The sequence below is a fragment of the Cyrtonyx montezumae genome, unplaced genomic scaffold (assembly GCF_038088225.1).
Source record: "Cyrtonyx montezumae isolate F1298 unplaced genomic scaffold, pur_monq_1.0 scaffold_3, whole genome shotgun sequence".
NCBI classification, from domain to species: Eukaryota; Metazoa; Chordata; class Aves; order Galliformes; family Odontophoridae; genus Cyrtonyx; species Cyrtonyx montezumae.
The window spans coordinates 151925805-151952422 of record NW_027072034.1 but is presented as its reverse complement, the minus strand read 5'-3'; the positions used below and the strand labels follow the sequence as shown (position 1 = coordinate 151952422).

Sequence of the window (26618 nt, the reverse complement as noted above, 5' to 3'; positions counted from 1 at the left end):
ATATGCAAATTGCCACTCAAATAAAAGCCATACTTTCCCCATTGATTTTGAGCAGAGCTTCTGTTACAAAGAAAAATACTTCGCACTTATATGCTTTTTTCATCTTCAGAACTGCTTTAGTACATTTTAATTAATCTTTTCCCTTTATTTTTCTGACCCTGCATTAGGTTTTCTGCCTCCTCTACCCAAGTACTTCAAGGTTATGTTCTCCTGTCAGTGCTTTCCTCAGACTTCTCATGTTTTCAGAAATGATCTCCCTCTCATCTCTCTTTATGCCTAGAAAGCAGATCTCAGGAGATTGGCCAGAAGAAAAAGCTAGACAAGGGCAGGAGCTGTTTCCAAGGTCAAAATGAAATAAAGGAATCCTATTTCCAAGAAGGAACAAGCAGTGGTTCCTGCATACCAGTGATGCTCCTATTTTCTCAGCATGTACCTCAGTGTGTTCTCATACAGCCCCCAGGGAAAATTTTCTGTAGGACCTAGAGCAAGACTTGCTTCAGCTGGCCTGAAGGTAGTGTGCATGAGCACCCAGTCCAAGATGCCAGACAAAAAAAATAGGAGCAGCTTCTTGTGCAGATGAACGTTATCTCCTCAAAGAGGATTTCTACTGCAAGGAGTAGTGTGGGAGGCAGAACATGCTTTGGTCCTAAAGGAATTTCCCAGCTCATTGCAAAAATGTTGATCTGTGTTATAAAAAGAAAACTCTCAGACCGGATTTGTCCTCTTAAGCACTGAGTCACTTTTTTACAGTATTTATTTCTTATATTTTTGATTATTTTATTATGCTCTGGTTTATTATTCCCATGTGCTTTACCATCCATCCAAGATGTTGTGATGATAGTTTTAAATACTGGCCTGTTCATACAGGCAAAAGGTTGTGGTGCTCTGTACCCTTATGAAGAAGTTTAGACACAAACTGAGTACCATTTCTGATCTACTCAAACTCTGAAACCAGATTTCAGCAGGACTTAGCCAGTGCAAGGACTACTGCTTATGTAGTTTAGAAGAATTTATTTTACTCACAGAACACAGATGGGGTCAGATGGAGCTTGACACTGGGCTTCTTTTGGTTAGATAGGGCAAAAATCATCTGAATTTAAAAGGGAAATATTTTCCGTAGTTCAAGGAGGGAGAAATGTACATTTAAAGACACATTTTCTGTCATACATATTGATGTATGCAGCCCACTCCATTATAATTTTCAGAAGAAAATTTGGGAATTATAGTTTGACAACTGCCACATTTACTTACAGAATGCTAGTTGTTTGATCTCAAAGTAAAAGGAGCTCTCTTATAAGAAAAAATGGATTTTATCAATAACCAAACCTTCTATTTTCTCTTTTATTTTTAATTATTTCTAAGAACCAACAATTAGAAATGGGAATAAATACCTGAAAAACTCTTTTAAAATATTTCAAAATGTTGTTTCAGCATATTGTTTTGAAATATCAAAATAATCTTTTTTTTTTCAAACAATAGATTCATGTTGTAATACTTTGCAATTTGTCAGCAATTGGTTTTATTTTCACTTTGATATGAGTAGATGCACACTATTCTTATCTTCACTAACCAGCACATTCTAGTTAGATGATTTTAGAATGCATTTTAGCCAACAGCAAATGCTGTCTAAAGACAACATTAGAGATAACTCAAAGATAATAATGAATGTTCAGTGCATTACCTGATGCACTTTGCAGTTCTTTGTAGATGTATGGGTAGTCATTGTAAAAAGTTGAATTTTAATTTTAGGACACAGAGTAACTTGGATAATTCATAATTCACAAAAGAAAAGGCAACAACCAACCACCACCAACCACAATCTTCTATAATAAACTCTAATTTCTTTCCAGCAACAGAGTTCTAAGTTTCTAAAACTTTCAGTTCTAAACCAGCACCATTGGTAGTGTGTTTGTATCTAGTAAATTTGTGATGGAGATGGCAACAGTTTGTACAACATGCACTTGGACCTAATGGGTGTTTCTAGACTGCACCAAAAAGTGCAAGCTGCAATTAAACCTGAAAGGATCAAGTGAGCTCAGATTGCTACCTTAATCATTTAAATTCACTGGTATCATCAGAGAACTTCTACATTCCTGTGTGTGATTACTTTTTGTTGATATTTGTGTCTGGAGATTTATTTAATTTTTTGGATCAGATTGCCTTACTCCTTTTCGAACACTTCCCCCTCACACTTTCTTTGAATTATCATAGTTACTATAGAAACAGCTATTAAACAGGGAGTGGCAGTAATTAATAACATCTGCAAGTGCAATACAAAGTCTACAACATAATTAATCCCAGCAATTGGAGTGGATTGTGTAGAGCTGCCCTTTTTGCTTTGCATGGAGCCACAGACTCCGCAGTCAATTATAACACAGGAGCTTAACATTACTATACCAATATATTATGGGTTGTGAAATAGTGTGGAAAATAAAGGGGGTATTAACCCATATGAATAACTGACATTATTATTACAGAATATAATGGGGTATGATTCTGAAGAGAATTAGACTCAGAAAGATATTATGGGCACATACAAAAAATTTGCTTTACATTTTCTGACAACATAAAACTACTCACTTGCTGCTAGAATGACAGCAGGAGCTTTCAGTTATAGACTAGGGCTGATCAGATGTGTATGTTTACCTAGAGCTGCTTTGATCTTTTGCCTTTTCACTTTAAAAGCTGAGTTTGATTTTTAAGGACAATTAAAGATTTAAAAAAAATCATGAAAAAGATGAGAGAACTTCTCTGCCATCTCATTTTGCAAGAGAAGGAGTATTAGAAATATTTTTTATTTTATTATTTCATAAGGGTCCTCAGTATGTTGTCTACAGTCTATGCAACCAGCTTCTCTCATTAGAATCTGTGTGTACCTGCATAGGACAAGGGGTGTAAGTTCATCTTAAATAGGTTTTGCAGTTGGTGTAAAATATCTAGCAGGCACTGTATTATCAGACTGAGGTACACTGCACTGTGCTCAGTGGTGAATGAGCTGTCTTCACCCTGAGGACAAGTCTTGTGCTCTTAAAATCAAAGCTATGTGGACTGCTATCTGAGATCCTAATCTCTATTGAGAGACAAGGCATATTAGATTGGGCCCAATCCCAGACAATGGGGCCACCTGGCTTCTCATCCACCCTGCATAGCCATGAATGTCATACAAGTCCTTCCTGACATGCTCAAAGACTTGCTGAATCTACTTGGGTTTTTTGTTTGGTTGGTTGTTTGTTACTTTTTTTTTTTTAATATCGTTATGATTCCTAATTTACCATCTCCTAAAATTAAAAAAAGGGATGGTCTATTGCTAAACCAAACTTCTACCAGTGTTCCCCTTCCCCCTTCTCTTGTTATCCCTCTCACTTACCTGCCTCTTTGCTTTTTAATCACTGGTTTCCTTCGCTTTGATATTTCATCCTCCTATTCATTTCTTTACCTCATCTTCTGATTTCTTGCTTCATTTTACTTTTCCCCACTTCATTCCTTCATTTTTTTCTGTCTTCCTTTTATGACACATGAATTGACTGTTTTGTCTTTATTACCACATGCGTACCCTTCCTTCTTCATTTATGCTTTCCTGCTCTTAACTCTTCCTCAGTTATCTGTCATTCTCACTTTTTTTTAATCCATCTCTTCTCTGCCCCATATGGCTTCTGAGTTATTTTTGCATCACTATCAGCTTGTAGACCATAACAAGCAATTTACATGACACCATCTCAAACCACCTATTTTAGGATGGACACACCATTCTCTAGAGGTGCCCATCAACATCAATGCACTAAAAATGGAGCTGAGACCACTAGTTATGAGTAGCTGTCAAACTTAAAGCATCAAAGGGCTGATGATCCAACACTAAATGCAAACACTGCTCAGTAAAAGGTTCTTGGGGGCAAATATCTGAGAAATACTGTTCTTTGATCATGCCCAATACCTTGTTCAGAGATACCAGTGCTCATGTGCTCTTGTTCTCATGTGCTATCATTCTCAGCTGGGAGAATAAATCATGTAAGAGTCATTTAACTAAAAGCACACTGCTTACTGTTGTCAGTTATTGGTTGAGACAAAAGAAACCTTTTTTCCTTATGCAGGTTCATTCTGCCACCAAGTGCAGAATGAGAACAGTGAAAACTCTGATGCCAAAAGCAGGGAGTCAGATTCAACTTGCCTACTAAGCCTTAACTCTCTCTGCTTGACTTCCAAAAGCAGTGTCTGTTCCTGAACTGCATGAGAGTACAACAGTGAGGGAGTGATGGTCCCACTGACTGTCAGAGCCATGAAATAAATGATTATTTATTGAAAAATAGTAAGAATAATAACGAGAGAGAGAGAAAGAAAAAGAAAACAACAACAAAGAACTGGGTTCTACTTGTTCTTCCAGATATCTGGAGACTTATCTCATTTGTTTTTACAGTCACTGACTCCTTACAAGACGTTTTGTCTAGGACTTACATCTTTCATAACATCAAGCTACATCTGCTAGAATCCTTATAGAAATCCTTAACTCAGCATCTCATAGAAGTGCACATTTGTAAAAGCTAAGAGGTAAGTATTTGAATGTAGACTATAGCTATGTACAGATGTCAGGCAAGGCTGAGTTCAATATAACTACTTGCTATTTCTAAAAAAAAAAAAAATGAAAGCGTATGATTTAACATTTATGAAATGACAGTATGCCCCTGTTTCCACTACTACATTAAGGAGATTAGGAACAAATCAAAGATGAGTATACAAGACATTTATTAAAAAACATAAAGAGTCCAAATGTACTGCAGGACACAAGGAATAAAGTTTTCTTTTGCAGACACATCGCTAGTTAAAATCTCAGCAATACTTCAGAATGCAGCTTGCATAACCACCTGGCTAATTAGGTAAGAGAGGGCAAGCAGGTAAGAGATACTGAGGTGCATTGCCCTCATTTAGCTAGAAGTAATTTGATATGATTTTTCTGATTGCTACCACAATAGGCAGTTGTCCTCCCTTTCCAGTGGGATGATAGGACATTTTTAGTCGTCTGATTAGGATGCTAGAACTTTTTATTGTCCTATGAAGTTGCAATATATCAAGTTTCAGGACAGTATCATTCTTACATTTAGAAAAGTTTCTATTGGGGTAAATTGAAATTCACAAGGTAAAAATCTGGTTGTGAGTAAATTTGAGGGGAAATAGTCCCTTTTAAAAGTGAGAGAAGAAATACACGTATACATTTTGATTTAAAAAAGCACTAAAATATATGTGTTCAAAGACCATGGAAAGAACAGAATAAACCAAGTTAGAATAGGTGGGCTATGAGGAAGACAGACAAGGTTGTACAGAAATATTTTGTCACTCAATCACTTCCTTATATAAAGCATAGATGTTATTTGTATAAGACTGTTCTTAAAAGTTATATTTTTTATAAGCCCAGAACATACTATGCTTTAACATTTATAATTAAGGGTTTCCTCCAGCAAGATTACTGACACTTAAGGTTTTCTGTGAATAGTGTCAGAACGTCACCATGAGATTTATGAGTATTTCTACATTACAGAGTAAAATACAATACAGTGATGCTTGAACAAAAAAGCTAATTTTCCTTACAAACTCGGTGGCATTATAACACCTGGATGAACAGAGAGGCTCTCAAAATCTAACTGCTACCTCCACATTGTTCTACAGTGCCAGGTGTAGATGAACCAGGATCAACGACAATTGAATGAACTTTATGTTACACTTCCTCCTTAAATGGCTGAAACTTTACATGCCTGGATCATTGCTCTAAGATATTCATTATTTAGAGAGATAATTTTTCTGATGCTTGGCTACAAACTTTAGTAACATAACTCACTAAGTTTTTCTAATACAGAACTCTATCCATTTCAAATATGTAAAACAATTCCACTCACATGCAATGGGCCAGATCTTGCACTTCCATCTGCTGCAGATTTAAATAGGAGTACTTTTTTTGTCCCTGAAATTAGAATTTGTGATCAGGCAGCCTGTACTCTCTTTGTTACACCCGCACAATCAAACAGAGTAGGAATTATTCAGCAAGATTACCCCTTCCGCCCTGTATAACATACATACATAAAGAAGATGCAATGTGCCAGGAATAAGATGATATTCTAGTGATACTATGGCAATGATTAAGACCTTGTTGTACTTTAAAGTACTTCAGTGAGCAAGGTTTGGCACAACTGAGGGAGAGCTGAGGGCCCAACTACTGAAATGCTTGTCTCAACCACAAAGGTAAAGCATGCTTACCACACTGCAGATTGCGCTCACTGAGAGTAACAAACACTACTGCTTTGTTAGATCTAAACAAAAAATATTAAAAAACAAAATACAGTGAATCATTCTGTACTATAACTAATTTCCATATACGTTAAGTCAAACAAGCACTTTTATTCAAAAGTTTTATGGCAATGCTGATTACTGGGCAATGAGTTGATGAACCAGCATATAACAAGATTAATAATACTATGCTTCTGATATAGAATCTGCTTTTGTTGTTGTTGTTGTCTGCTTGTTTGTTTTCAGTGGTTCACAGACAGAAAACCTAGCTGTTGCATCTCTTATGCTGGATTTACAACAGTGTAAATCATTTCTGAAAATATATATAATACATCCAGAAAGTGAAATGAAATACAAAGACTTGATCCGGAGTTAATTCTTTGTACTGATATACAACTGAGAAGACTGATGCAAAATTTCATACATTTACTTGCTATAGGAACTTCTGTTTCTGACATAAGAACTATCAAGGTCAATTGAAAGATTCTCAGCAATTCGAGTAGGTGCAAAGCAAATTTTTTGTAAGATCCCTGTCATTATATCAATCCTTGTCATTCCTATGCTCCTTCAAAGAAAGGTCTCGGTCAGATATGACAGGTAATAAATTTAGAATGAGGTGAAGTAAGAATGAAGAAAGATTTACTTTTGTGGTTTGTCATTCAAGTCTATATTTAAGTGCTTATGAAAGAAGACTTGTCAGTTGTAATAGATCTTTAGGAACCTTAACAAGATGAATTATAAGAATAACTCCAGTGCAACACTACTGTGAAGTAGAAACCATATATATGAAATACTGTTTTAAAAGTGTCTGCATATGGAAATATTCTAAGAATCAAATGTTAAGAAATTGATCACTTAGGAGATCTTAATGACTTTTCAAAATTTCATTATGAAATTACTTTTTTTATTTTCCTAGATTACAGAAGGATGAAGAGATACCAAGAATATTAATTCTGCTAGCATTATGAATTAAGTCAGTCACACCTTCCTGTCAAAGCCAGAGGAAACTCATTTGAGTACATTTATTCATATCCATGAGTCATGATGAAGTCATGATGAGGTCAGCGTTTCTAAACATTATGCATCTTCATTAAATATATGGCAAATAAACGTATTTTAAGCATAATGTGGAACAAAAGAGTGAGGAAAGAGTAAATAATACATTATTATTGGAGTTCCCACATCCTTTTATTCTCTGTGCATGGCACTGATTTCCAGATTTTCAGATGAAAATAAAGACAAAAATTCAAAAGCCAGTTTCAAGCCTCACTTCATTTTGAAGCAAAATTATTATTTGACTCCAGCTTTTCTCAAAACTGAGCTCCAGTCCACGCTTGTCTGTAAATGCCATAAAGCCTGCAGGCTGAACTTGAGTTGTGTATCACAGATCTGAGCCTTCCTATGAATACCACATAGGTGGCACAGGTGCCAAGCTCTGTGTTCCAGCTCTGGCTGCTCCTCATGCCTCAGTCAGCATGCTCAGAGCTGCATGTTGCAGCTACACACTGACAGCCCTCCTCTTCTCCACTGAGCCTTAGTGTGTTCCATGGAGGCATTCACCTACACCTAAGAGGAGTTCATTGTGAGGTTAGTACTTTGCAGTGAGTCACACAGTAGATTTGATGTTTCAAACAGTGCTATTCTCCAGCACTTATTTATTTATTTGTTTGTTTGTTTATTCCATTTAAGTTATTATTACAATGTATTAGCACTGCTGAAACATCAAGAGCTGGAGCTTATCATGCTAGATGGGGTGCCAACCCACCCATGCGTTGCACTGTTGCATTGCTGGCCACGTTACTGTTGTCAGAATTATGAACAGCAATACTTACTGCTGAAAGCAGCTCCGTGACTGACACATGCAGCATCACTAATGATGAAAAAAAAGAATTCCTGGTAACCTTATGCTTTCATATTTATTATTTTATTTTACCATTCTTTGATTTTTCTTTGTCTCCTATACTTTACACTGAAAGTAAATGTCTGAGTGAGAGCGGTCTTGCTTACTTCCTCACATATCCAAACTATTTCCCACGTGGGCTTGCACAGCCGTTTGCACCCTCTAAGCCCTGACCAACCCGTGAACCCTTTCTGCCTGCCTATTTCAGCAGGAGGAGCACAGAGCACCTCATTCCCATTTCAGTGACCGTGGCCCGCGGATGAGCCTACAGGGGGAGCACAGCTGGGAACTGGCACGAACACTTTTCCTGCAGGACTGAGATGAACTGAGGGAATGTTGTATCCTTCGGTTAAGCAAGTTGCCATGCGGGGCATTACCATTCCTTATTCTGAATGGTTAAGGTTGGGGTGTTAATCCATCACTGAGTAGGCTGTAGGTGTTCTAAGGCACAACTAAAAGAGCACAGAAGATCCAAGCAGAGTTCAGGCATGAACTTGTGTTGACCTTGAGAATGCTAGCAAGCAGCAGAACCAGTGGTTTTGGGGGAATATTCATGTTCATAACTAAACTGATGCCCTTTATATACTAGCTAATACTAGGCATAACCAGGGTGGGGCTGCAAGAGTGAGGGGATGCCTAAAATTACACTCAAAGAAGTAAAGTTGCCATGGCCTCGCACAGAACCACTCCACATTTTAAGACTCATTCCCTCATGCATTTCTCCAAACCTTTACTCTGCTCCCCAAAGTATTTTCCCCACCCTGGATCTCATCTCCACGAACCATGTGAAGTAGTACATCTGTCAAAGAAATTATCCCATAACTGTGGCTCTCTGTAGTTGCCCATTGCACCTTATAGCAGAGATCATCGGTGCCCCTGCACCCTGTTAGGACAGCAGGGATGTGCTGGATGAGAAGTTACAGCTGTATCTGAAGAGCTGCTGCACAACGTGGCAAAGCAGCAAGGCCTGCACAGACCTAAGGATGGTAGATATTAGCCCAATTATACAAGTTTACAGGCTGCACTACTGTTTTAGAAATTGCTATTTTAGATTTGCATCTAAACCCTAAGTCCTACGTACCTACAGGTAGGTGGATAGGTGACGACAATTGGGAGTTCTTCCCACCAGCTCCAAAGTGCCAGCTCCAATCCAGAAACAATGAGGATGAGTGACTGCATGGTTTACAGATTGCAACTGAAATATCGTGCTGGCATTGAGCCCGGGCAATGCAAACACTCAATTCTCCATTTGTGGATCTCAGCTTTGGTCCTTCTGCCACCTTTAAAAGAGAGATGAATACTTTTTGTTTTACAGAAGCGGTTGTGAGTTAATACAGCCAAAATGATGGTACTCTTTGATACAATGGATGCGAGAATAGCATGAATAGTGTCTGCTCCTTCACTTCCACCTGTTGGACTAATTACCAAAAAATAAGAAAGACAGAAAGACATTTCAGTGAATGTTAGTGAACTTTTAACTGCTTTATTAAATTACCTAAATCTTGCCCTGGTTTACTTTATATGGGGAATGTATGACTGCCACAGAGACGGGGGTATGCGGGCATAGAGGAAAGGCAACCAGTGCTCCGAGTTGTCCGAGGGCTCCGAAAAGAATACACAGATGTGTGGACGGAGCCTGGTAGCCTGCAGCGAGCCTCGGGGACCCGCACCAGAGGGCCATACAGACACATCCATACGCATACACGACTGCACCCCACACTGAGCTCGCTGCTGGGCGTGCGGCTCCTGCTCCTCCAGGAGGACGGGGGGGTGGGGTCGGGGAGAGGGATTAAAACAGGCACGAAACGTCGTTAAAAATAGCTCGCGGGAGGCTCGGAGGTGCGGCACGCCGCTCGGATGCCCGGAGCTCCCCGCTCCATGTAAGGAGCGCGGCCGCGCAGCGCCCGGCGCCCGCCCCCACTGCCGCCGGCGGCAGGAAGGCAGCAGCCGGGAAAAAGCCGCCCGCCGCCAACTCTCCCTTCCCTCCTCTCCTTTCTGGAGCCCCCACCCCGCCTCCTTTCCCTCTCCTCCTCCCCTCTTGCTGCTGCTGCTGCTGCTGCTGCCGCTCCGCAATCGGGGATAAATCAGGGAAGCGGACGCACGCACGGAGCGAGCGGGGATCCGTTACAAAAGTAGCGCTGATGGCGGCGGATCGGATGAAGCTGGAGCTGCTGCCGGAGTAGCAGAGAGTGGAGTGCCTCTCTCTCTCTCGCTCGCTCCTCTCTTCGCCCTCTCCACCCACCGATCTCCATCGTTTCTCCTCCTCCTCCCCACCCTCGGCCGCGCTCCGTGCACATCGCTGGGCTGTGCCAGGGGGCGGGCGGGGGCAGCGGAGGAGCCTTTAAAAACCAGCGGCCCCCCCACGCCCGGCACGCACAATAATTGAATTTATTATTATTACCGTCTCGCTGACTTGGGGGGAAAGAGAAAGAAAAAAAAAAAAGAGGGATCGATCTTCGATCTGGAAGATGGCTGCTGGCTGGCTGCTGGTCTTTAGCCTGACACTTTTCCAGTCCCTGGTGATGAACCACTCCTCGGAGGGCCCGTTCCCTTCGCCCACCACGTAAGTCCCTATGGGGCAGCGCCGGGAGCGGGGATGGGGGCAGCTCCGGGCCGGGGGCATTCCCGGCTCTGGGGACAGCGGTACCGAGCGCTACTCAAAGTAACTCTGCGTGGGAAGAGAGAAAGCCGCAAGGGTTCGGCTGGGCAAAGAGGGGAGCCGGGGCGGGGGGGACCGAGCCGGAGGGGGGCACCGTGCCCCCGGTGGCAGTCGGACTTTTGGAGGTGAAAGCTGTGCCTCCGACATCGCTAAATATATACAACCCGGCGGCCGAGCCGCGCCGGGAGGAAAGTTTCGAGTTACGCGGAACCCGCCCCCTCCTCCCACCGGGGTTATTTCGGTCTGGCAGGAGTTCGGGCGCTCCTAAAAAATCAAGAAAAAAAAAATATATATATTAAAAAAATCCAAACTTGAGGGATTTTAATAAAAAACGGCGGGGAGAGGCTGCCTGCCGCTCGGAGGCAGGACGGAGCTGCCCGGAGCTCCGCTCACTCGTACCTGGCCGCACGCCAGCGAGCACCGAGAGTATTTTGACAGCTCCGGGATTTTGTTTTATGTATGTGTTTGTTCGTGTGGTTTCGTGTGTGTGCGCACGCATGTGCACAAGCCCGGCTTTTGTAGCGAGCTCGAAGCCACGCGACTGAAGGACTGTTTCCTTCCACGAGCTCGGCCTTAGAATTAGCGCTTCCCGAAAGCATCTTTGTGAGAGGTGGTGGTACTCGGTGCTAACCGAGCTTGCTTTGGCATGCCTGGCGGACAGGGATCTTTAAAACACCGTGCACTTATTAGCATGAAACTGCTGCCCAGAGCCGTGCTAGGATCACATAATGAAGGCAGGCAATAAAAGGGCAAAAATAATCCAATTCATCATCTTTGAGATTCGGCTACAGATTGAAATGAGCTCTATGAACTAATGACCGTGTTTTCTTCCTTTAGTTTTTATTTTTTTCCTCCACATCTTCTTTCCTTTTATTATTATTATCATTATGTTGAAGCGCTTACCTTAGTCCCTGATCTGGGTTGAAGCTATCAGTAGGGAACTTTTAAGTGGATGACTCACTTTAATGCATTTTACATAAGAAAAACAGTGCTGATGGGAGTCTTCCCCATTGTTTAACGCTGGGTGGAATTATTGCCCTCGTTCACTGTGTGCAGAACGATGAGTTTACAGCAATTACCGGCAGTGCATTTCCACCAATTAGTGCTGCCGATAGGTTGTTATAATTGGATTCGGTTCTGAGTATCGGTTCTGTTACGGAAGGCTCAAAGACTCGCACTGATAAATGAAAAAAAAACCAAAAACAAATACAAATATAAATGTAAAATAACCGTCTTGTATTTTCTAAATTGAATACATGTTTTTACTTCATCGAAGTAAAAATTGTGTTAAAATTAATCTTTTGCTGCTCATAAAGACGCATCATATAAAAATAAGAGTAACAAACTACAAAGCTGGGGCTTTAAATCAGTGCTTTCCCTGTGCTTGCTCTCCTGTATCTGACTGTTTCTTTCTGTATTGCTAAAGTGTATCATACACAACCAACCACACCTGATCTTCTACACAGATTTGTCTAATTTTAAGAGAGAAGGAAATATAGAGCCTCGTGCAATTAAAAGATTGTAGAAAAAGAAGATTGTATAATTTCAAATAGATATCCAGATCACTTCTAACCATTGAATTGCGATATTTCTTTAAAATTATTTTTCACATCTGTCCACGTTTGCTATTTCCCTTCAGAATTTGCCTTTACTGCCAGTCATGATAATAGAAATTGTCAACAGGGAAGCATGTTATATTAATGCAATTCTAGTTATAAACTATACCTATGATTAAGTAATTCTGAACGTGTTGTTAGCAGCTTTTTTATGTCCCACTCAAACTACTTACTGTTAGCTTTCTTTTTCTTTTTTTTTCTTTTTCCCCATTATTACTCTATTGAAAAAATTATAGCAACAATCTATAGCATCTGTCCATCCTTCATAGTAATGTTTCTCCCTTTGAAACTGAAGTGCAAATGGGGTTTGGTTCATTTAGGAGACAGTACAACAGGTTGATGGAGAGCTGCTTTGCAAAAATTAATGATGTAACAGGTGATAGAGAAAACATTTTTCTGAATCTCTTTTAAGTCTTCACAGTTAGTTATCTCCTGCTACAAGACACCAATGGGAAAGAACAAAGAGAACTGAGACAAATAGGAATGCCCTTACAGTAATTTTATATTAAGGATATTAAAGATAGGAGAAAAAAGCAGGAGAAGAAAATGAAGGAAAGAAGACATATTAATAATTGAAGGACTGAAGATGAGCTGATACTGTGTTCTGAGTGACCTGCCTTTTCTCATTATTTTCAGTCTATTTTTCTTTTAGTTGAAAAGTTATGCTGAGGAAGCATCATTGTCTGTCCAACTGTTGTATGAAAATGTGCATATTGAAGGCTATGTAGTTTGTGATTTCATCAACTCATCACTGTACAATCACTTTTCCTTCAGTCATCTGTTTCTTCTGCATCAGCAAGTATTTTTAATGTGCTTTTACTAAAGCATTCAAAAGCATGCATTGCCAATACAGAACCACACTGGCATGGTGTATTTTTAGCAATGCCTGTTTGATAGAATCTCAGACATTGGATTCATTTTACTTCTCTGACACTGCGAAAAGGTTTTGGTATATTTGCCCGGCAACGTACAGAGAATTTCAAGTGGAGGTGTGTGCTGTATGAAATGGGAGCCTTGATTTCTCATTGAAAATCTGAGCAGGTGGTGTAAACACATTTGTTGCTTTGTCTGTTGGAGTATTTCACCGCAAATACTGAAGGTTCCCTTTAATGAACAATTTAAGAATAGAAATAATTATGTACTGATTTTAGATACATGCCTTATATTAGAGGTATTGCTAGAAGGTATTATTTTCATTGTGTTATGTATCGCACATCTGTTATATGTTAGTTCTTACTTTTATTCCATACTCTTACTGCTAACATAGAGTCTCCAAATATTTCAATTATACATGCAGCAATGCAGATACTTTGCACTTATTTGAGAATATCATTATATGCAGTTCTCCTGTCCTTACAGCCACAGTGTCCCTATTACTAACACTACACAATGCACTTCTTTATAGGTTTCTTTATTTCTTTATCATCCATTTCTATGCAGAATTTTGTGAAAAACATACTATCCTGTGAATGTAGTTTTGCATGCTCCCTGATAAAGGTGGCGTGGAACTCTATTACTGTTCTGTTATCTCTTCTGCACTGAACAGATAGTCTTGAGTTTAAAAACTGGTTTAAAAATGCTGAAATTTCTAAGCAGACTTTTGGAACAGTGTGTCTGTTTAGTGTTAATATTTCTACTGATAATGAGTATTGATGCAGAGATGGACCTACTGCTTCCTAGTAAGTCTGGCTATGCTGATAAAAATGTAAACAAAAACAGATATTTTGATTTTTGACAAAAATGAGACTAAAAGCTTTCAGTATTAATAATGCTATTCCTGTAATTACATAATTCTGGATATAGCTGATTTTATTTTCTCTAGTTTTCCTCCTCTACTCACTCTCTGTTTTTCCATATGTTTGAGTATTTGAGTAGAGAATAAATTGAGCAGAGAATAAATCACACATTACGTTCACAAGAGATCTGCTAACTAGATAAATCGGTGCAAAACATCTGAAGATAAAAATAATATGCAGAGAACTGAATAATATGCATACAAGCATACATATATGCATATATGCAGGCATAAAAGCCAAGGACATTTTTAGAAAAGAAGCTGTGTATTCCTATTTCTTGTTCATATGAATCATCTTTACTGTTTTGGTGTCATTAGGACAACTCAGGGAAGTCTGTATGAGTCATATGAATTAGGGCTGGCACAACTGAGGTGTTCGTATTTTTGGTTTCTTCACTTGAACCTAACCAGTGTCGGTCTTAGTGTGTTGCTGGGCTTGATACGTGGCCTTGCCAGCTATATCAGTGACTGAATGTAGATGGAAGATATTTACAATATGTCCTTTTCATCTGTTTCTATCACTGTAGCTGGAGAGTTTGACATCGCTTGTATACATACGATCTCATTATTTTAGCTTAAAAAAAAGAAGCATGCCAAATTTACAGCTGCTGTTAATTAGAAAATACAATTTCATTAGTAGATAGTAAAATATCAGACTTCTTCTCATTTGAAATATATATTTTATAGTCTATTTAAAAATTTAATTATTAGGAAAAAAAATCTGTTGAAGCATACCTTCATAGCAGCGTGCTGGAAAAAATGGTGTTTGGTAAGTCAGAGAAGTGCAGTATCTCCTTTTAGTGTTTTCTTAGCAACACATATCTGGATGCAGACAGTTATGCAAGATTTATAAAATCACAGATAAAAGTATTGCTCCATCCCATTCTTCTAGTAGAAGCTTAATTAAGGATCAGTGCAAAACAGCTTGTTGATTGGTGTTGTTTTCTTTTTGTGAGCATCTTTGCACATGTGGTGGTTATAAATGCAAATTATTATTTGGATTCACAAAGCATTTTTCTGTTTTACATACTTCGTTATAAATTGTGAACAGTTATTTTTTTATTATTCTGTTTTTTTTTGTTGTTGTTGGTTGCTTTTGTTTCCTTATTAACAATTTATGTTGGGCCTTTGAAGCTCGCAAATTCTACCATTTTACATTTTATTAGGTATGAAAATTCAGATGAAAACATTAAAATAGACACTGAACATAAAATATGAAATTCCATTGAAATAAATCAGCATTGTAGAGGTTCTTGCCATCTTTCATTTTGCAGTGATGCTATTTTCAGAACTGCATCACTCATACCCTGCAAAATGATTTTATCCAAGAATTCAGCTGCTAGAAAGAGAGCTGGAGCTTGTCAGTACATTAGTCTGCAGTGTATTCATTGTTACATAGAAGGCCTGTTGAACGAATCTTAAAAAATACTTATCTAGCAGAGCATTTTACACTGTTGGAGGCATGGTCAAATTATTACAAATTATTAAAAAATAAAACCCACAAAATTGACTGTAGTTGCCCACTGATAACTTTGATTTGACATGCTTATGCCTTCATTCTCTATTCTTCCCTTCTTTGAGAATCCTTTAGCCAAGGCAATATTATCTTCCAGACTGATGTTCGACTTAAAGCCCTGCCAGATAGGGGGTTATGATTCAGGAGCATTTTGGTAGTTTAAGAGAAAAATGGCTCGTTCTCTTTGTTGTTGAACATAGTAGAAGCAGAATTGGGCCTGTACTGTTTTGTACTTTTTTTTTTTTTTTTTTTTTTTTTTGCAGCAACACGAGAGCTTTTGATCCCTGTATGCTTGGGATACATATTGTGCCTAGAGTGTTTATAAAAATGGTAGTGGCAAGTGTTGATATGGGCTACAGAAAATGTTGTTCTCAAGTGCCTTGTTAAAACATCTGCCTTAGTAAAAGAAAAGATTTAGCAGAATGTAGCACTGGAATAAAAATTTTGGACCATAAATAGAATTTGGCAGAGCTGGATGCTGTACTTCATATTCTTGTGTATGTTGAGTCAGACTTTTTGGTAGAAAGATAGAAAGCTCAGCGTTCTCAGTGCTAAAGTTAAACATATCTAGCACCTTGAAAATACACAGAAGTTTTTTTGAAAAAATCCACAAAATAACTGTTTCTTACCACTGAGCAGTGCCTGTGCTTTGTGTCTTTGTCTGCCTTTAGCCCATTCCTGCATAGACTTTTCCATTCCTCTCCAGGTGCTGAAAGACAGGTATCAAAAAATAATGGTTTGCATTTGAGGATGCAGCTCTGATTAATATCTCTTGTCTCATTTATAATAGCCTGATCCTGTTCAACTTTCCTCAAAGCGTATCACTTTATGCTATGCTCTTTATGATCAGGCCAAGCACCTCATTTTGCAGCAGTTACACCACTGCTTGCTATAGCAAATTGGTTATTGCCATTACGCAGTGGCATGATTCTTCTTCATTCTGGATTTACAGTAATGAAAAAGAATTGGAGCCAATATTGTCTGCAGAACATAAAGAAGGATAGTGTGGCACACAAAGTGCTTCATGAGTGTTCACGCGCTTAATATGCAACATTGGTAGCAGAAAGTCTACCACTCTCAATTTATTGCTTGGTGATGCTCATGTGTTAGATATTCGCAGGTTAGGTCCAGGCTATTCTGCTCAAATTAAAAAGTGCTGTTGATAGTCTTAGAAAAAAATCAGCCTGAGAGTGATAGTTTCTGGAATGCACCTCAGCACTTTTTAATGGCTAAAAATTAACCATGCATGCCTGCAGCCATGCAGATCAAGGGGGATTTTATTTTTCCATCTCCAGTGCTTTCAAAACTATTAGCTCTTCTAACTCATCGTTTACATCTTCTTTCCTCCCTGTCTTAATAAACACCTGTGTTTTGTGAGGGAAAAGTCCTCATCTGTCTCTCCCCACAATGCCTTTCTCTGTGCACCAGCAGTAAAGAGATGACAAATGCAGGAGCTGAATATTTGCTCTTTATATCATTTCTGCTATTTATTTACAAAGACTCTAACAAGTTTACCAAAAAGATTGACATTATTTTGCATCAACAAATCAGCGAGCTTTTGCAGTTAATTACAGCAATTCAAAATCAGACTTTTTTTTAAATCTGAGGCAGGCCTGAAATACCCATGGAATATGAATGTGAAGTTATAATATTGCTGATTATTATAGAAATGTTTTATTGGATTTTTCACCCTCTTTTTAAATTACAGTCCTCATTTAAGAGTGAAAAGGGCTAAAGTCTGACTTCGTAACAGATTTTCTACATAGTGATTTAAACATTCATTTTTAAATTTCTTATGTTTCTCCAGAGCCATGAATGTGGAATGCAGCAAGAATATATTATTATTATTATTATTTTAAATAATTTGTGCTATGGATTTTATGGGTTAACAGTCTTTTGCACAACAGTTGTTTTCTTTATCATGGAGGTATGTAGTAGCTCAGGGGGCCTTTTTTTTCCCTCCATGTTATTTGTGGAGTAAATGAGAACATGAAGGTGTTTCTGAGTCCAAAATTTAGTTTTTTGTAGTAATCAAATGGTAAATCGTTATTTTTTTATTTGAAGGAGGAAAGCTGAACTTCTTTCATCCAAATAATTTTGTACCTCAGTTGTTTCCATCTCCTTTTCCTCTGTGCAAACCCCTGCTAGGCTGATCTGAAGGGTTAAAACCAGCTATAGTCCTTTACCTTTGCTGGGATTTGTATCAAATTTTCCTAAGTGCGGACTAAATCTTCTTTCAAGTAGTCATAGAAATAAAGTTTTAAAAGGTCTCTAGGCAAGGGTGGCAGAACTAAGGCCTAAATCAAGGTGTGCCATTTATCTCAATGTCACTTTTAATACCATGCTGCATTTTTCTTTCTGCATGAAGGCAGTAATAAACAGTAGTAAGATAAAAGTTTTCTCATTCCTGAAATGAGGAAAGATTTGCCATATATCATAGTGTGGACTAATGAAGTGGATAATGAAGCTTCTTCGATAGGGGAAAAATGAGTCCTGGACTCTGTTATATAATAGAATCATAGAATGGTTTGAGTTGGAAGGCACATTAAAGGTCATCTAGCTCCAGTGTTCCTGCTGTGGGTCCCATCCAACCTGTGCTTGAACAGCTCCAGGGATGGAGCATCCACAGCTTCTCTGGGCAACCTGTTCCAGCACCCAATCACTCTCTGAGTAAAGAATTTCCTCCTAACACAAAGCCTAAATCTCTCCTTTTTCAGTTTAAAACCATTCCTCCTTGTTCTATCACTATCTGCCCATGTAAAAGGTTGCTCTCCCTCCTGTTTGTAAACTCCACTTAGGTATTGGAAGGCCATGGTGAGGTCTCCCTGGAGCCTTCTCTTCTCCAGGCTGAACAAACCCAACTCTCTCATGCTCCCTTCATAGGAGAGGTGCGCCAGCACTCTGTTCATCTTCGTGGCCCTCGTCTGGACACGTCCCAGCACCTCCATGTCTTTCTTGTGCTGGGGGCATAAACCCTGCATTGCAGTTCTGAAGATGGGGCCTCACAAAGCCAAAGATGGTGAAGTGAAATGCCTTGCACTCTGATCTGGAAGAACTTATGTTGTTTGTTGGCATTGCAAGAATGAAAGGAATCAAGTGGTGGAGATGACCAGAAGTATGAATTTCAGAGGTCAGACTGTGCTTTTAAGCATGACTACATCTGCAGATATGGCACGAGTAGCAGCCTTCAGGGAAGTGTCCTCATTTCAATGTTCCCTTCTCACTCAAAATTCTGTCTAATAGCTATGATATGGCAGTTTGCATCAAAATACAATCATACTAACTCAGTTAAGGTTTGTAATAATTTTTTTTCTGCTCTTTTACAGGTGAATAACTTTTGCACACATAGGTCTAATGTCCCATTAAAGTTTTGAAATGTTGGGATGACAAACAGATTTTGATTTATAATACTCTGTTGTGAACTAGTTCAAAAATGGTTTATTTCAAAAATGGTTGAAAGAACCCTCAGAGTGACCTTTTACCCCAGCGTGGATTTGAATAGCCCACTTAGGACCTTAAAAGCAGCCCTGCATTCAGATGCAGTGCTCTCTTCTAGAGCAGTGCTCTGCCCAAAGAGGTATGCTTCCACAGCATTCTGTGAATTTAATCAAGAAATGCAATGCAATGTAGAGGTTTATTGTTGCAGAACATGGTTGATTTCTTTTAATATATTGAATTAGGGTAAAATGTAACACAGTATATTTTTCTTCAGTAAGTAGTTAGAGTATTTCCTGTAGAGGTTATTGTATGCCCCTGTTTTCTGTTATTCCAGTATGTAGTTTAAATATTATTTTTTTACTGATGGATGCAACAAGTCTGTTGGATTTTGTTTCTGAGACCAGTTAAAGTGGAGGGATAAACTAGTGCCTGACAAGAGATGGAAATTTTGTTAATTAATGAGTTTTGTTGTACTGTGATCTTTTGTCAAACTTTTTCCTTCTTTAGGATGAATGCAGCAGTTTGTGTATTTTCTAATGCAGCAAGTACATCTTTATTTGAGCCTTTTGTCATAAATGAATTAACTCATGCTTATTCTACAAAAAAAAATAAATATATATATATAAAGTAGGAGGACAGGTAATATTTTCTTTTATTTGATTTTGCTGTGGTGTACATCTTCAGTTGTATGTAAACTATACATTTAATAGTATGTGTCTTTCTCTGTTATTATCTGCCTCTTGTAACCTGCTTTGCATTATTACTTAAGTTTTTTTTTCACCTTCATTTCATGCACTGTTTTCTCTCATCAGTAAAATAGGAAGCGGAGGCATTTTACCATTTAGTCAAGCAAGGGTTTATTGTCAAGATTAATTTGTTAGCTAATGCCTCCAAAGCCTTCTGTAGTTGCTAAGTGTTCTTAAGCTGTGAAGGCTTGATTATAAAGATTCCTTTTTTTTTTTTTTTCCCTGCTATTTTCTCTCCTTACTTCAGATACTTGCATGACTAAATCTTTCCAGGCTGGAAAATACTTTGGTTGATTAAGGATTTTCTTTTTTTACAGAATCCTTGTAGAAAGGTACCATCATATCTCTTCCTTTTGGTAACTGGAGATCTGGGGAATTTTAAGAAGTTAATCCCCATGATCAGTACTTCTTCGATGCACACAGATTGTAAAACATAAGCTTACCAGCAATTTTAGAAACTAACAGGAGTCAGCAAAAATCTGCAGACTGTATCATGGAAAAAAGGCAGCATATCTGACTCATGCCAACACTGCCTGTTAGCCATGCTCCTGTTCCACACTGTAAACACTGTTGAACTCAGTTGGAGATGCAGATGCCTGGTTTATCTGAAAAGTGGACTGTTGAGTGTCTGACGTTTCCTAAATAATATAAAGGCAATAGCTGGGTACAACGTTAGCCAATATGACTTGTGACACTCGTTCACTAACCTGATCCGTTACCCACTTCTCTTGGAGCACTGGCTATTCCTATTTTTATTTCTTCTGTTTTCATTTCTAAAATGAAATGATAGCCCACTGCCATCCTGCTTGAACAAGTGTGCTGCATATTGCGAGGCATCCTGTTTCTGTGAGAGGGATGGTCACAGAAGTATGTAATTAGTGCTGTTCAGGGGGCCTGGCATCAACTTATTTCCATTTATGGACATAGTAACACGCATAAGAGTGCCATTAATGATCACTAATTGCCTGATAATCACTGAGGCAGCTAAGATTTCAAGTAGGAGTAACATAGTTTTCATAGCAATTACTTTGCCTTGCCCAGTAACATTTACGGCAGAAGTGTTGACATTGCAGTTGCTGTTGTTTTTTAAAATATTTATTTATTATTATTTAACAAGCCGCGTTTCTTGCCTTGGAGTCTTCTGGATTAGTTTCATCTATTCTGAAGATATTTTAGATTATGCGGGTAGATATATAAGCTGGGACAGGACTGCTAATATATGCAGGAACATGTCTTGCGGAGATTTCATTATACAATACACATGGGGAAAAGGTTTGAGGTAACTGGAAGCAAAATCTGGTCCTTCTAACTGATTAGAAATACGTGATGGATTAATTGGTTTGTTGCATATACTCTAAATGTCTTTGGAAATGATGAGGTACCCAATTTCATCCTTCTTTGCACCGGTGTAATTTCAGCAAAATGAGTGTCAGTCCTGTATCATTTAAATTCTAGTTTCAGGGATGAATCCACATAAAACAATTTCTGATTAAGCACATACAGATTTCATCCCCACAGAATAAGTCATCACTGTCAAGGCCTGATTGTAAAAATTATATAAAATAAAATGTACTACATGATTGTATTAGGCTATACAAAGGGGAATAGTAAGATATTGCAAAGAAACCATGCGTGATATCAGATGTGGTCATTTGTCTTCCTTTTAAATGATAAGCTCTGGCAGCACTTCATTGTCTGTGCCCCACTGAGCAAGTGTCCATGTAAAAAAAAGAACTTCATAGCATGCTGAAAGGCACTGAGAAATGTTCCCTGAGATTAAGAAGCAGCACATTTTTTATGTATGTATGGAGTTGTAAGGAAGAAATACCTCTTAAAATACCATAAAAATATGCATGATAATTCTGATGCTTTGCTTTTTGACAGTTTACTTTTTTGGTCTTCCCACCCCCCACCCTTTTTTTTTTTTTTCTTTTTTGTTTAGCAGTTAGTTCTAGAGCTCAGCATTGCAGTTTAGAATGGTAAAAGTGAGAGAAGTAATTTATTTTAACTCCTCATGCACAACTGAATAATTTGTACATCTTCTAGTATGAAATCTTGATTTTCAGGTAATTAGGTTTAAAATCAACGAGAAATCTGAAAAAAAAAAAAAACCAACACTTTTTTTTTTTTCACCATAGGGTGAAATTCTGATATAATAGCTTCTATTTCACGAGCAGTATTTGGATGGTATCTTTGCTGTGTTGAGTGTTACTAATTTAGATGCATTTCCCCAAACTAAAAGATTGGGATTAAAAGCACCCTTCATTTGTTTGGATAGTGAGAAATAAAATTAACAAATGGTCTAATATTAATATTGCAGTAGATGTCTAGAAATAATGCTTTGACTGCAGCTGTTTTGCTGCTTCTGATTTTACTTTGCATAATGCCGTTTATTCATCAACTAAGTTATTTCTATGGCCTGCAAGGTAGCTTTGAGCATGAAAATGCTCAATTATTCTCACAGATATCCATGCTTCAACAAACAAAGACATTATACACTCAATTATGATGCTTTCAGCTTGGCAAGCACAGGTTAAACATCAGTGATTAAATATTTGGTTCTACATATCTAATTACCTGGGGATCTATTTCTTTCTGGTGAATAGTATTCTAGGCCACAATTGTCCCATTATTCTCCATGGGATAAATCTGTTCTTAGGAAAAAAGTGCTAAGCAGTTTTTTAAATAATCTAGGTTAAAAGTATGTTATTAGGTAGTAAAGCTAAATACCTGATAATTAGGAAATGCAAGTTATTGAAATTGCTGCTTGGCTTTCATTTGTCTTCCTTGTACATCTCCATTGTGATCTGGGGCCCAGTTACAGAATCAGCTGTTATTTTTTCGGCTGGAGACTTGTTTCAGTGAGCCTATGAAAATGTAACTCCTACATAAGATAACTGAGGCAGCTGGATTTCACAGATAATTTTGGTAAAACAGAAAAGAACGTACCTTGTCTATGGTAATGAAAACCTAGTAACACCTTCCAATTCAGGGAGAGACTGCAGAGTCACCTGTCTCTCAGAACTGAGAGGGAGATATTAGCCAATTCTATGAACCCAAAAGCATAAAGAAGCCCATAGGAAAACACATGTTTTTGGGATACGTCTGGATGTTCTAGAGCATTGTTCCACTGCAGGAAGAGAAGTTGCAGGACTTCAGTCATTGGTACAGCCCTTCACTGGGTGGGAATTATTTCATAGGTGGGATTTTTCCTGAAAATTAGTAGATGTTTAGCCCTATGTTTAATCTTTGGGTTATTTCGTGAGTAACTGTGGGGAAATTTAAGAAATTTCACAAGCACCTAAAATTTTATATTTTGGGCGTACCAGATCCAGATATATACACTGACACTTAATGGCATATATTTGGGTAGAACTTAGTCAAGAATTTCTTAATGGCCAAACAGTCATCCTGTAAACTGGAATTCTGTAAACTGATTAATTCCAAGGTTGTTTAAAATAAAGCAGCTTGCATTTCCAGTGGTGAAACATCCCTCCAGTGTCTGTGAAATGATTAAAAAAAAAAAAGTTTGTTTAAATTTGCTGTACTGTGAGCGGATTTTAGTCCAAAGTCCTCAAGTAAATATATGATAGGCAAATATAGTCTGTGGGAGGCACACAGTGTTGTTGTGGAACACAGTTTCTAATTCAAGAGCAATTTAAGTTCCCATTTGTAATTTCTTACTGTGTGATTTGACTTGGACACGAATCCTCCATGTGACATTTCTTTCACCTGGGAAAATTGGATAATGAAGAAATGAAGGTTTTCTTGGCTGATAATACTGTCTATTTTCAGAATGGAGCAATTACAGAATCTTTCTAGCACTCAGTGTCAATCTAAACAAAATCAATACTGAAATAAGTGCTATTTAAGTGAAGTATTGTTATATTACAGTGTTTGTGTAGCTCTCTGAGAGTCCAAAATGGGGCTGAAATGATGCAGTAAAAAATTTCTCTGAGTCTTAAAAACATAGCTGTTTAATGACCGCCTGATTTTTATTTCAGTTTAAGTCATTCACAACTGTGTCTATGCCTCCATGCTAACTCAGTGCCTTATCATTGCTACACTTAATTTATCCAGAAGAATATCTTATTCTATGTATCTCAAAACTGGTTGGGGTTTGAAAGTGATTTTAGGGTTTGATTAAAGCGGCTGGAAAATTTGTATTAAAAATAGAACAAGAAGTTCAGGGCTAGGTATTTCAATTCTTACCCAGTTTCTTTTTCATATTTGAGTTTTTCAAAAGGGCATAGAAAATTCTTTGGACAGTGTAATGCACTGTATACGTACATACTTTAGTTACTACAAGTCAGAGCAGAAGAAAGATCTGAATCTAAGGTGTTGTTAGAATGATGTAAAGACGAGTGCCTATTTAGGCTGTCAGCCACCTTCAGCAGGCTTCAAACTGCAAATAAAGATTAAGGAAAATTCAGATTAAGCACACAAAATGTACTGATAGTACAGCTAGGTAGCTTATGGATTCATTCTCAAAAACTTTGTCTGGTGCTTTTAAACCATTGAACTTCGGACTATACTGAAAAAAAACCCTCAAGAAAGTCCTGTACTAAAGACAAGTCACAATCTCATTCCTGTATTACATAGGAGCTAGTGAGTACTTTTTTTCCATTGCTTAACAGAAGGTACAGATAAGGAAGTGGATCAAAGTATGGGTCTCAGTAAAACATTGCTAATGTAGTCTGACCGTCATATTTTTGTATCAAGCGCTTTTACTTCATGTGGAGGAATTGTTACTAATGGCTCTGAGATACAGTATATTCTCTTATTGATTTTGGAAGATTTCTTTCAGCAGATCTGTATATAATATTTACCATATGTATGACATCTTTGCTGCCAGCCTACCCCAGTGAGAAACGTTGTGCTTGTGACTTATGCCCACTTTTGTCTTTGGCCACATCTTTTAATAAAATAATCTTTGATCTTCTTTGTTATCATGATGTGGGACAAAATAATGCTTAACTGGCATGGAAATAGTCTGTTATCCCTGAATTTTTTCTGTGGTAGTGGAGTATTTAAAAAGCCATACGAATTACATATAGGAGAGAATCTATTGCATGATTTAGTTCTTATCTCTTAGGCATTTCTGAATATAATTTAGCAGAATTTATCATGCACAATGTAATTTAACATGCCAAGTTTAATTATTTACTATCTCAGACTAGGAGATGAGTTTTCTTCTATACAGACTTCAAATAGCAACAATGCATGCACTGTGTATACATGTCCCTGCTCTTATTAGCATTGTATTTAAAAGCTCCAGTCAAGGAACAATACCCATGATATTATGAATTCTGTATGACGTAAGTTTATGAGACAAAGATCCATAGGCAGGAAATCTGGCACAGAAGCAGCATCCCTAGGAATGATAAAGCAATGTAGTTCATGTCTCATGAAGGTTTTTTCTGCTTACTGATAATACCTGTAGGGGACTAAATAATGGCTGGCGTGGGTTATATTATGAATACTGATTTGCATGTCAAATCATTTCCTATAGTTTCTTCTGTGTGTTCATCGTTGTTGTAATGTAGGACAGACAGGGTTGTAATGCAGGCAGATATTAAATAACTGTATGGTTTAGTATTCAACAGAAGGATATAACCTCTGCCACAGATGACATAGTTACTGATAGGACAGAATGTTAGCTAGTCTAATACATACTACAGGAGGGCTCTTAAGATTTTGTTAAAAATATATTATCACCCTTTAGGGTTTCTTAGAACTTGATTATTCTTTCTTAACATACTTGAGCAGTAGGCCCAGGAGAAACTCATGAGGTTCATCCAAGTGCAACGTCTTGCACCTGAGTTGTGGCAACTCCCAGTATCAATGCAAGCCTGGAGATGTAAGAATGAAGCACAGGCCTGCTGTGAAGGACTTGGGAGTGCTGGTGGGTGAAAAGCTGGGCATGAGGCAGCATTGTGCCCTTGCAGCCCAGAAAGGCAACTGTATCCTGGGCAGCATCAAAAGAAGCACAGCCAGTAGGTTGAGGGAGGGGATCCTGTCCCTCTACTCTGTGCTGGTGAGGCCTCTCTTGTATTACTGCATCCAGATATGGAGTCCTCAGTACAAGAGAGATGTGGACCTGTTGGAGCATGTCCAGAGAAGGGCCAGAAAAATGATCAAAGGAATGGAATACCTCTCCTAAAAGGACAGGCTGAGAGAGCTGGGGCTGTTCAGCCTGGAGAAGGCTCCAAGGTGACTGGATAGTGGCCTTTCAGGGTCTAGAGGGGAGCTACAGGAAAGAAGGGGACAGACTCTTTAGTAGCGTTTGTTATGATAAGACAAGGGGAAATGGTTGAAAACTGAAGGAGGGGAGATTTAGACTGAATACAAGATAAAACTTTTTTATAATAAGGGTTCTGAGGCACTGGGACAGGTTGCCCAGAGAGGTGGTGATGCCCCCAACCCTGAAGACATTTGAGGTCAGGCTGGACTAGACAGGGCCCTGGGTAACCTGATCTAGCTGTTCACTGCAGGGGAGTTGGAGTAGATGACCTTTATGGATCCCCTCCAACTCAAACAATTCTATCATTCTATGAATTTTCTTACCAAATATGTTCTGCATGCGAACATTTCTGGAAATATCAGTTGTGCTACAAATAGTTTAAAAAAATATTTTTAGGACTGTGTACGGCTAATGTATTATAGGAACTAGATGCC

General features: G+C 38.4%; 1 protein-coding gene across 4 annotated transcripts in view; it reads left to right on the top strand.

The window, feature by feature from the left end:
• Positions 1-10090: 10090 nt before the first annotated feature.
• The window catches only part of CACNA2D1 (calcium voltage-gated channel auxiliary subunit alpha2delta 1), a 347835-nt gene continuing 331307 nt past the window's right edge, over positions 10091-26618 (top strand). For all 4 annotated transcript variants that reach the window (XM_065743706.1, XM_065743705.1, XM_065743704.1 and 1 more), the window contains exon 1: positions 10091-10733. In XM_065743706.1, coding sequence (XP_065599778.1) covers positions 10639-10733 — 95 coding nt within the window. In that variant the 5' untranslated portion in view covers positions 10091-10638. The remainder of the gene's footprint in view (positions 10734-26618) is intronic.